Source organism: Pristis pectinata, chromosome 18 (assembly GCF_009764475.1).
Source record: "Pristis pectinata isolate sPriPec2 chromosome 18, sPriPec2.1.pri, whole genome shotgun sequence".
Lineage (NCBI taxonomy): Eukaryota > Metazoa > Chordata > Chondrichthyes > Rhinopristiformes > Pristidae > Pristis > Pristis pectinata.
Window position 1 is genome coordinate 15,170,141 of NC_067422.1, and position 11,935 is coordinate 15,182,075.

The following is an 11,935-nucleotide window of genomic DNA, read 5'->3' on the forward strand; positions in this document are numbered from 1 at the left end:
TGAAACAAGGCTACAATGGAATGTATTTAATTTAACAAAAAAGTTATCTGAAACAATATCACAATGCACATATCAGAAAACATTGTGGTGTTAATCTTATCCAACCACTCTAAAAAGTGATCAGAAACTGCACTGTGCAAGCTTGAAGTTTACAAATCCAGTGTCATTTGATGTACCGTGCACATCTTATTTTAAACCTTGAAGTTCGTTGCAAATTGTATAATGCACAATTGTTAAACTACAGAATCAAATCTGTTAGGCAAGCTAAGCTGTGTGAAATCATTAATTTAGTTGCAGATAACTGGAATCAGAGCAATTCAAGTTTGAGCGGGCGGTTAGCAAACCAGCTGGTCAGAAGTTAATTTTCAATTTTTGAATGTTAGACAAGCTAACTAGCCACTAGCTTGCCAAGCATTATGAATTATATTTCCTTATGATTTAGAAAGAGTCATTTGACCAATCAAGTATATGATGGATCTCCAAGCAATCACATTACCTCACTTATTTCCCTGTAAATAAGCCCACAATTGTCCTACATTGCCATTAACATCCTTCCTCCCACTGATATCACCACCAGCCAGGAGTAATTTATAGCAGCCAATTAACCTAACTAGCAAACCTCTACACAAACAGTACTGGAGGTCATAATCAAACCGAGGTCATTGGAGCTGTGAGGCAGCTGCACAACTGCAGCATTACTATGTTGCCCTGACTGACATTTGAAAGCCAGGTGGACATTTTCCCTAGCAGAAAGTTCGTGACTGTCCATCTGAGCTTTAGTATTAAAATGGTATTCCAATGATCAAATATTGCAATGAGGGCAATTCTTCTAAGTCACAGAATCATTTTTGGAGTTATTATTCAGATTCATTAAATTGATGATTAACAATATTAACAAGTAGATTAACTTAAAATAAATAATTCCAATGTTTTTATTTCCCAATAAATCAATAAACCTTACCTCAATAGTGTTGCTTTATTAATTACATAGACTAACGATCATTTGCACATTAGACTCAACTTCATAGCTAGAACAAGAATTTGCTTGATTTAATAAAGGGTTGAATCCCTGGGAGGTTAAGTAAAATTCTGTAAATCAAAGGCTGGGAAAAGTGCACTGTGGGAATTTTGATACAATGCATTTCTATGCACATAGAGCATTACTTGTAGCAACAAAAAAATAGCTTCTGGAAGTCAAAGATACATATGTATCCCATAAAGTCAAAGGCATATGAAAAATTCGTAAATTGAATTTTACAAATCAAAAGTATACCTGTATAGAAATGGAATTCAAATATTTCTGCCAATTTTCTTGCATGGTGATCCATTCCCTTTTAAATTATGAAGCATTATCTATGCATGTCAACTTATTTAGTGTGCTGAAATCTGTAAGGAAACTAAGTAGACAGCCTTTATGTTATGACACTAACTTCATGACAGGAAGTTTTAGATTTCAACCTGAAATTTCAATGTAACACATTTGAACATTTATATGATGGTTGTGCTTTTCCAATCCAATATTATTCAGGAACTTTCAGCACAACATTTACTACTCTAAACCTTAATATGACATATCTAACATATCTAGACTACTATCTCTGAAATGTCATCCAAACTATTGGGAAAAAATATTATACTTGTAAAGTTCAAAGCTAAATTTGTTTTTTTTTGTTGCTTTTTCAGGATGGCTTGTGGATATTACAGGTCAGAATTATGGATCTGCTTTCTTCTTCTGTGGCATTGGTATGAGTTTGGGTGCATTCTTTCTTGCATTAGTTCGGCCATCTAAAAAATGGTCGTGTCAAAGGAAGCATCCCCTGGAAACTGATAAGCAAGAGGAATTAAAACAAGATCTCAACATTATCCAGGATGTGCCTGAAGACTTCTTAGAAACAGACCTGAAGAAATCAGAAAGTTTACAGGATCAACTTCAAAGCCTCGCATGAGTCATACACCACCCCAATGGAATGCATGTTTCCTGGTAATGGTATCCCTTGCCCATCCTGAAACCTCAACTTGGCCTTATTTAATCTCAGATGTTCCTTCTTCTCAAACCAACAAATGACTATTCATTTTTAAAGAAACACCACAAGAAGCAAAGTTTAATATTTACTATTTAGTGGATATAGACTCACATTCAGATGAGCTAAACTGTGCATAAAATTACAGAAAGGAATACAAAGAAATACATAGAAAGGATTAAGATTTGTTTAGATCATATTGAGAATGTACTATTGAACTCATTGTAAAAATCATTCAGATCAGCATTTTAAGTTTACACACGTTTTGCAGTCCCAACCAGTAAATGTCTTTATACAAGGTATTCTTTTAAGTAGGATTAAGTGCAAAGGCATTTGACACACTGACCTAATACTTCAAGTTATCAAAATGATCTCCTTCACAAAAAGTGGCTTTGACATTTAAGGATGTTAGTCAATTCAGCTTTTTCTTCATTTAAATTACAGGATGGATCACTATATATAAATGGAGTATTTTATCTCAGTTGAGGGAAAAAAAGCAACAAAAATTCACCATTTATGATAATTCTGGAAAATATTATCAGAAAATCTTGGCAGTTGCATTGGAACACCAGTGGTTAGAAGATAATAAAAACTTATGTCATTATGGAGTTGATGTGGAATAGGTAAGGTGTCATTTTAATCATTGCAGCTTATACAAAAAGCATAAAACACCAGAGGGATTTAAAATAAGATGCTAAAATGTAATCCAGCAGCTGCAGACTCTTGATTCTCCAAATAGTTTTCACTTTTACACTTAAAACTCTTAATTCTCTAGAAATAAGCCATTAAATTAAAAGCTTAAATGTGAGTAAGATATCTGAGGCGCACTTCAAAAGCTCCTCACACTCCTGTGCTGGATACAAGAGAGCCCTTGACACTTGAAGCAGAAACAGTTCTCAAACTTCTGTTTGTCTTTCTATCTTTTCTAATTTTTCGATAATATTACTTGCTTTTCTGAGATTTTTTGAGCTACTAGTACTGGACATTGTATGCATTTCAACCTTACCAAGAAAAAGACCAATTTCATAATTGCTGACATTATAAAATAATGCTGAAGAGGATTCAGCCAGAGAGCAGTAGGAGTTTGATCAGCACAAAAAAGAAATGAAACCTTTGGAATCATAAAGCATTAGCTTGTCAAATTTTCTGCTCCGGAATAACAGTGAAACTGAAAGTTCACTTGCATCCAGCATCAAATAATACAAGAGCCTCATCTAAACAGGTGCACACTTGACAGATGGGGCCTGGATGTCCAGCCAGGATTTGGTCCAATCAAACTATAACCACTATGCTCTTATAGACATTTTGCAACAAGACTGGACCTAACCTCATCAGTTGATATGTTGGTGTTTCAAATGATTAACTTCCAACCAGCAATGGGACAATTTTCTGAGGACCACAAAAGTGAAGATAACACAGATAAGGACATTCCCACAGAAGCTGCAGAACCTACAAGGGCAAGTGAAATAACTTTTAAATATTTGTCAAATGCAGTAGTATCTAGCTCAATATAACTGCAACAATTATGCTCAAATGATGAACAATCTGCTAGAGGAACTCAGTGGGTCAATCAGCATCTGTGAAGGGAAAGGAACTGAAAGGAACCCTCCTGCTGCAGGGTTTCCACCTGAAACGTTGACAATTCCTTTCCCACTCACAGATGCTGCTCGACCTGCAGAGTTCCTTCAGCAGATTGTTTGTTGCTCCAGATTCCAGCATCTGCAATCTCACGTCTCCTCAAATAACTTTATATCTGAATAAAAAGAAACAATTATCCCTTCAGTATTTAACTCCCCTCTATACACAGGATGGAAAAGAATGCAAATGATTCTTCATGTCCATTTTTCCCTTTTAGGTACATTCTACAAACAATAAATTGTTCAAACAAACAAGATCGTAAAGTTTGGAGATCAAAGTAGAAAGTGAGGTTAAAATTGTTATTTGTTTTTTTTATTATCTGAAAAAAAGAGTAGTTTTAAAGACAATCAGATTATGTTATAGAAAGAGTAGTTGTACCATGTTCTTTCTTCTGCAGTTACTTAGCTATAGTACCTTGTATTTGATCTTCAAAGTAATTTTCATTGTGCTTATCATTCTTCTATACTTTCCAAGCAATCTTCAAAAGCTTTTTTAACACTAACAATAAAAAAATGCTTTTTTCCAATAAGAAAATATGGATCTTAAAGGAATTGGAAAACATCTTAATGCAGGAAAAAGAGCATTATTTTCTTGTGAAGTGTATTGCTCTGCATTAGACTTTGACTACTTTTATTTATTCCTTAAATGTATTCATTTTGTGATATTTTATGTCATCAATGGTGCTACTCCCATAAAAAAATATTGCAAAAGGAGTGCATAATGCAACTCATCAGACGTTGTGAACTTTAGTTTTAGATCCATTCAATGGCTGTTCAACCAATATGCTCCTTTCACCAATTTAATTCAAACACTTAATTTCAAAATCACGCTGATAAACAACATGAAGTATGTTGATTTCAAGGTCAGTTAAATAATTCATTCAACCTCAGGGAGCTATAGCAAAGCACCCACACTTTAGACATGTTCTAAGATGAATAAGGGGGAAAAGAAACAATTGAAGATTTTATAGAATTTCATGTGACAGGATGACCAAGGTATAAAACATACAGAAAAAATGTCACATTCTCAATCCATAAAAACCGACTAATATGAATAACCCCATTAACCGTTAAAATTTGGATCTATTTTTGATAGATTTTTGACTGGTGAGTGGGTTTATTGTTGGTAGAATTAACAAAATTAAGTTAGTTTGGGACCTGACAAAAACAACTGGTGTGAACTGACTGATTTTTAAGAAATTTCTGCAGACTTTCCTGTTCTACAAAAACAATTATTCTAACTGAAAATACAGAGAAATGGTATGCCAAAATCCAAAGCTCATTCATATGGCAATTTGCAGACATGAAAGTGAATGCTAGTCTCTATTTGCACATTAGATGAAATCGCTGAAGTTAATGCTCACTTGAGAAGGAAAATCAGATAGAGTACATGTTGGTTATAATTATTGTTCAACACCTCTTGCACTCCACTTTTGATACAACAGTTTATAACCTGAATGATTGACTTATTGTACAAAGTATTTCACCTGACTTAACTGTATATCAAAGTGATGGAATAAAATATTCAGGTGAAATGATGTTGCACAGGGATGCACATGATTCTTGATGCAAGTTACAAGGACTGAACAAATATGGATAATCAAAAATCTGAAGGATGTAACTGGGTGAACTAAAGGTGCTGCTGATCTTTTTAAAATTATAACTAATAGTTTTTTAAATATTAGCAGAATGGATACAAGATTTTATTTATTCCCATTTTGCTCACTGTAACTAACTTTCTAACTTATGGTGTGTTCAGTCCTTCTAACTTACAGTAGCTTCTGTAATATTTCAGATGCTTCATATGCTGGTATTTTACAATAAAATTAATTTTAAAAACAAACTTTCTCATATTTCAAGTATTTATTGTATTTACCATGAACACCAGTTGTGCATTTATAAATGAAAATCAAAGAACTGCAGATGCTGGAAATCTGAAAATAAAAACAGAAAATGCTAGAAACACTCAGCAGGTCAGGCAGCATGTGATGAAAACAGAAACAGTTACAGTTTCAGGTCCAAGACCCTTCATCAGAACTGGGAGAGGAAAAAAAATTAGTTTACAGTAGCAGAGAAGGTAGGTAGAACAAAGAAAGATCTCTGATGAGGCGAGTTCATACAAGTAAATGTAGCAGTTAAACTAGTAGTTGGAAGCACATTTTCTTATTTGCCTGTGTAAAGCGTTAATAGCAAGGCTGTAGGACATGCGCAGCAATTACTAGCATACAAAGAAAAAGCGAGCCAAAATAATGACAGGCAGAACTGGCCAGTTTTGATACAGACAGAAAAACAGTGACCTAATGTTGGAGAATTCGATATTGAATCCAAAGGTTGCAACTTGCCGAGACGTTAGATAAGGTGTTGTTCATCAAGTTTCATTGTTGAAAGAAGTTTCAAAGATAATTTTAACGATAGTTGAAAATGGCATCACAGATAGACGGTGGTGAAAAAGGTGTTTACCATGCTGGCCTTCATCAGTCAGGGCACTGACTACAGGAGTTGGGACATTATGTTGCAGTTGTATAAGTCGTTGGTGTCTAGTTTTGGTCACCCTGTTATAGGAAAGACGTGGTTAAACTGGAAAGAGTACAGAAAAGATTTATGAGGATGTTGATAGGACTAGAGGGCCTGAGTTATAGGGAGAGGTTGGCCAAGCTAGGTCTTTATTCCCTGGAATGTAGGAGAATGAGGGGTGACCTTATAGAAATGTTTAAAATTATGGGAGTCACAGATAAAGTAGATGGTAACAGTCTTTTCACCAGGGTAGTGAAGTCCAAAACTAGGGGGCTTAGATTTAGGGGGAGAGGGGAAAGATTTAAAAAGGGACCTGAGGGGCAACATTTTCATGCAGAGGGTGGTGAGTATATGGAACAAGCTGTCAGAGGAAGTGGTTGATGCAGGTGCAATAACAACATTTAAAAAAGGCATTTGGACAGGTACATGGATAGGAAAGGCTTAGAAGGATATGGCCAAATGGGACTAGCTTAGATGGGCAACTTCGTCGACATGGACAAGTTGGGCTGAAGGACCTCTTTCTGTGTTGTATTATTCTATGACTCTAAATTCTGAAAAGGGAGGAGGGGAAGATGCATCCAGTGGCAAGATCTCTTTGAAGGTGATGGAAATTGCAGAGAATGACCTGTTGAATGTGGAGGCTGGTGGGGTGGAAGGCAGGAACGGGGGAACTCTATCCTCTTTCAGTCCCGGAAGAGAGGAGGTGAGACCAGAGACACGGGAAGTAGATGACACAAGGTAAAGGACTTCGCTAACAATGGTAGAAAGGAAGCCACGCTTCAGGAAGAAGACAGACATATCAGAAGCACCTTATGGAAAATCTCTTCAGCAGAGCCAAATACGACAGAGATGGAGTAACTGGGAGAATGGATTAGAGTCCTTACAGGAAACAGGGTGGGACACAGAGTAGCCGAGATAGCGGTGGGAGTGGGTAGGCTTAATCAACCAACAAAAAGATAGAAGTGTTTGACAAATTTGATCTTTTAATTATTTTGAGCTGGAGAAGCTTCTGGTTTCTCCATGATTTGTTTGTTTGACAGCAAGCTAACGACACATATTGTGTAACTGAGCGATGGGAAAGAGGTAAAACTAAATGCCATCAATACAGAACAGGTAGCAGAATTCTTATTCAAATATATCAGCAAAGAACAGTATGTGAGATACAAGGGCAAAGGCTCTGAAGGGATTCATACGGTCGATGCAAATATTTTAAACTGAGGTATTGCTAACCAGCAGCCAAAGTCAGTCACAAAATTCAGGGGAGATAAGTGCATGGAATTGAAATGGTAAGGCAAATAATAATCTTTGATAACCCCGAATTTTACTAAGGGTAGAATGAAAGAGGATGGCTGGAATTGCATGGAATTAATCAGGAATTAGATATAATAAATGCACGGATGAGGATTTCAGTAGCTGGTGAGCCAAGGCAAAAGCTAAGTTACAGAAATAGAAATAAGTAGCCTTTCTGATGACACAGATACATGGTACAAAGCTTAGCACTGGGTTAAATGTGACGGCAAGATCACATGCTTCAGTTTGAAACAGATGCTAGCAAGAGATAAACATGTTGAAAGTGCACAGGCTGTGACAAGGACTGAAGACAATGGCTTTGGTCTTTCCAACATTCAGTTTGGGGAAAATATCTGGTTTTCTGTATTAATTCAAAGAGATGAGAGATGAAGAGTCATTGTGGCGAGGAAGATGATGTGATAACAAAGACCCAAGTAATGTCCAGATACATGGAAGGTTACACCATATTTTCAGATAATATTGTTGTGGTGCTACACATTGAGGAGAAATAGGAGGGGGGCTAAGGATAGACATATACACATGTGGGAATCTATCCATCAACATAACCATTTATTGCATATGATCCTCCAAATTGTACACCATCCTGATTTGGAAATATATCGTCGTTACTTCATTATTGCTCGTCTAAATCCTGGAACTGTCTTCTCAACATTGTGGGAGCATCTTCACTACAGCAATTCAAGACAGCAGCTCATCACCACCTCTTAAGTTGCATATAATAGTGAGAGTCACACCACCTCTCAGCTCAAAGGCTTTCCACCATCTGTCAATATTGTGATGGAATACCCTCCAAGTATCTAGATGAGTTCAGCTCCAACAATACTCAAGTTCAACATAATTCTAGATAAAGTTCGACTGGCACCCTATTACCACACTAAATATTGACATTATTATAACAAAAATTAACACCTTTGTGTTAAACACATGCTATGTACAGTGCTATAGCTCAATTGCACCCCCAACAAAAAAGTATTAGATTGGTCAAAAATAAATTAATAATAGCTATATGGTAGTTTACATCTAGCTCTGTGCGCTAAAACTGTACTTGTGGTGTTACGCTTCAAATCAATGAAAAGTTCCAATACCTACACCTTTGTGATACTGATTGCTTAAAAGGGCATCAGAACCCAAAGGAACTCTCCCCACAGCAGCCACAGATTCACTGCAATAAAGCTGCCATGGCAGTGAGAGAAGACACATGGGAAGGGGTACATGACAATCTTTAGTGTGTAGATACCCAAAACACAATGAGTTGCTCTGAACTTCTCCACATTCCAAAGATATGCTGGTTGTTAGGTGAACTGGTGACTATAAGTTAATGCTAGAGTAAATGGGTGGCAAGAGAATTGTGATGGGGGTGGTTGTTAATGGGTAAGTGTGGGAGAAAAGGCTACAGGGAAATAAATGGGGGAATGGGATTAATAAAATTACTCTGAGAGTTGGCATAGACTCAATGGGCCAAATAGCTTCTCTCTCATAAGCAAATATGTGGCACATGACTTGAGAATTCATTAGGTTTGTGACTGAAGTCAGAAAACTTAAATTCACTAAAATGAATTGTACATACAAGCCTCTGAGCTGATTTCCCAATTTAACCTGGGGCAAATCATTTTTATGCAAAATTTAAATATTAAAAGCAAACACTAACGGATGTACTTACTAGGCTTTACTTGCTTCACCACCAGGGCCCAGCGCTTGAAGTGCACTGCAGTTACTCACCAATGCTACTCCTAAAGCACCTCCCAAGCCTGTTATCTTTAACATCAAGGAAGCCCTAAGGAATATCATCACTTGCCAGCTCACCTCCAAGTCACAAAAAATCCTGACTTGAAAATATATATTAATGTTCCTTAATTGTTACTGGGTCCAAATCCTAGAACTCCCTGTCAACATTTGAAGTTTCAACATCATTAGGACTGCAACTGCACAAGGATGAGGCTCACAACCAGCTTTCAAATGCTGTTCGGGAAGGGCAATAAATGCTGGCCTCGTAAGCAACACAACACAAGAACGAAACAGGAAAATGTGAGCTTCCAACAGCTTTAACAGTTTTGTGGATAAACATTCTATGCTATTTTGAATAGGAGACAGATTTAAAATTTTATTCAGTTGCAATATTTAATTGAAAAATATATTTTTGATATTTTGATGTTTTACTAAAATGATACGTCAATATAAAAACATTACTATGTTTTTCCACCATACAAAAAGACATTCTTAAACCCTAAGTAAGCTACTTTAAACATGTCCTGAAACTATTTTAAGATTTCACATTTTAAAAAGTTTGGAAAGAAAAAAAAATCAGTACTTACTTAGAAAGCAAACAACTGCGCAGCATAATTTCACACAGCAAGAACAGGAAGTGTGGTTGGCCAGATTTTAAATCTCACGTGACTGGATAAAAGCTTCCAGTGTTTTTTTCATTCCTTAATGTAAAATGTTCCAGTGATAATGCCATAATTTAAAATACATTGAGCCTAAAATCTGTAGTTCACAAATTGGAAAATTTCTTTTCCTACATTTTGTCACATTTACTCTCAACATCAATTAATTATAATGATATAATCTATAAAGTTCTGCCTTTCCAAAAACATATTTTCTTTACCCCTTCTAAGGTTTGTCTCCATCCATGCAAGCTCCTGAATGATACCATTTCATAAAATATGATTTTTAAAAGTAATCTCAACCGATAATGGTTCTACTTGAGAGGCCATGAAGAAAACTACAATAAATAATGATCTCAGCTTTGTGGAATCCTGCCTTAAGTAAAATTCTTATTCCACCGTGCAGAACATGATGGAATATACATTAACCACCTGATTTATATAGATGTGTAAACAACAATTTGACTAATTTTCCCTAATTATCAATGAAACTTGCAAAGAAATCTGAAATTAAATGTTCAGGTCTGTGGTGATTTTGGCAGGCACTGGCGATATCTCCCCAATGAAATAGTGCCAGCAAATATGCTTTCCTCCACAATTTCAGCTTTTGCATCTACAGGCACCGTTTCATGAGGTATCAGCAATCTAATTTACACACGTCCATTCATCCTTTTAATCTTCCAAAAACAAACCATATCATACACATTTTAAAAATTCTAAATGCAGCAGCAAAAAAATTCATTATCATTCATGCAAAACCTTTGGGGGGGGGGGGGAAGAACCCCAAAAAATTGGTAGTGCAATGAACATCTGGTGAAAGGCATGATAAACTTCACATTTACACATTAAACAGATCAAAATTATCCAATTTTTGGCCAGGCATCATAATATCCAACAAGTGCCTTAGAAATTGGGGTTGAATATTTGGGGGTGAATCTACATCACAAGCTATGGGGTTAGTGGAAGCAACTAGCAACCAACGAAAGAAGGATCTGGAGACAGGCAATCAGGATCTTTGTTAGGGCCAAGCAAGCCAACAACAGCAGTGATCAGGAAGGAAATAGGATCAGAAGTGTCTACAGAAGCAACTTGCCTTTTATTTTGCATTTCTCCGAGTGTGCCTTGCAACAGAGCTTGTCATCTCAGGCCAAATGGACATCAAGCAGGCATTAGGCTCCTTCCTTACTTGAAGTAAAATGGTTTCTTCTTTGTTTATAACATAAGAACATATAGGAGCAGGAGTAGGCCATCTGGCCTGTTGAGCCTGCTTCGCCTTTCAATAAGATCATGGCTGATCTGGCCGTGGACTCAGATCTACCTATCTGCCTTTTCCCCATAACCCTTTATTCCCCCTCTATGCAAAAATCTATCTGTGTCTTAAATATATTTAATGAGGTAGCCTTGACTGCTTCCCTGGGCAGAGAATTCCATAGATTCACTGCTCTCTGGGAAAAGCAATTTCTCCTCATCTCCATCCTAAATCTATTCCCCCAAATCTTGAGGCTATGTCCCCTAGTTCTAATCTCACCTACCAGTGGAAACAACCTTCCTGCCTCTATCTTATCTATCCCTTTTATAATTTTATGTTTCTATAAGATCCCCTCATTCTTCTGAATTCCAGCGAGTATAGCCCCAGGCAACTCAACCTCTCCTCATAAACTAATCCCTCGTCTCCAGAATCAACCTGGTGAACCTCCTCTGCACTGCCTCCAAAGCCAGTATATCCGTCCCCAAATAAGGAGAACAGAACTGCACAGAGTACTCCAGGTGTGGCCTCACCAGTACCCTGTACAGTTGCAGCATAACCTCCCTGCTCTTAAATTCAATCTCTCTAGCAATGAAGGCCAACATTCCATTTGCCGCCTTGATAACCTGTTGCACCTGCAAACCAACCTTTTACAATTCATGCACTAGCACTCCCAAATCCCTCTGCACAACAGCACGCAACAACCTTTCACCATTTAAATAATAATCTAATCTTCAATTTTTCCTTCCAATTACATAGCCTCAAGGACATAGCCTTCCTTCGATTTTTCCATCCACAACATCTCACTTTGGCACATTAGAC

The 11,935-nt window shown here is 36.8% G+C and overlaps 2 protein-coding genes across 16 annotated transcripts in view; one reads left to right on the top strand and one right to left on the bottom strand.

Moving 5' to 3' along the window:
* The window catches only part of LOC127580061 (monocarboxylate transporter 7-like), a 41,233-nt gene extending 35,732 nt beyond the window's left edge, over positions 1-5,501 (top strand). For all 15 annotated transcript variants that reach the window (XM_052033242.1, XM_052033243.1, XM_052033245.1 and 12 more), the window contains one exon: positions 1,684-5,501. In XM_052033242.1, coding sequence (XP_051889202.1) covers positions 1,684-1,946 — 263 coding nt within the window. In that variant the 3' untranslated portion in view covers positions 1,947-5,501. The remainder of the gene's footprint in view (positions 1-1,683) is intronic.
* arsg (arylsulfatase G) overlaps positions 1-10,001 on the bottom strand; it is a 149,571-nt gene extending 139,570 nt beyond the window's left edge. The window contains exon 1 of the mRNA XM_052033234.1: positions 9,796-10,001. The gene's annotated coding sequence lies outside the window, so the exon portion shown is untranslated. The remainder of the gene's footprint in view (positions 1-9,795) is intronic.
* Between the last annotated feature and the right edge of the window lie 1,934 nt (positions 10,002-11,935).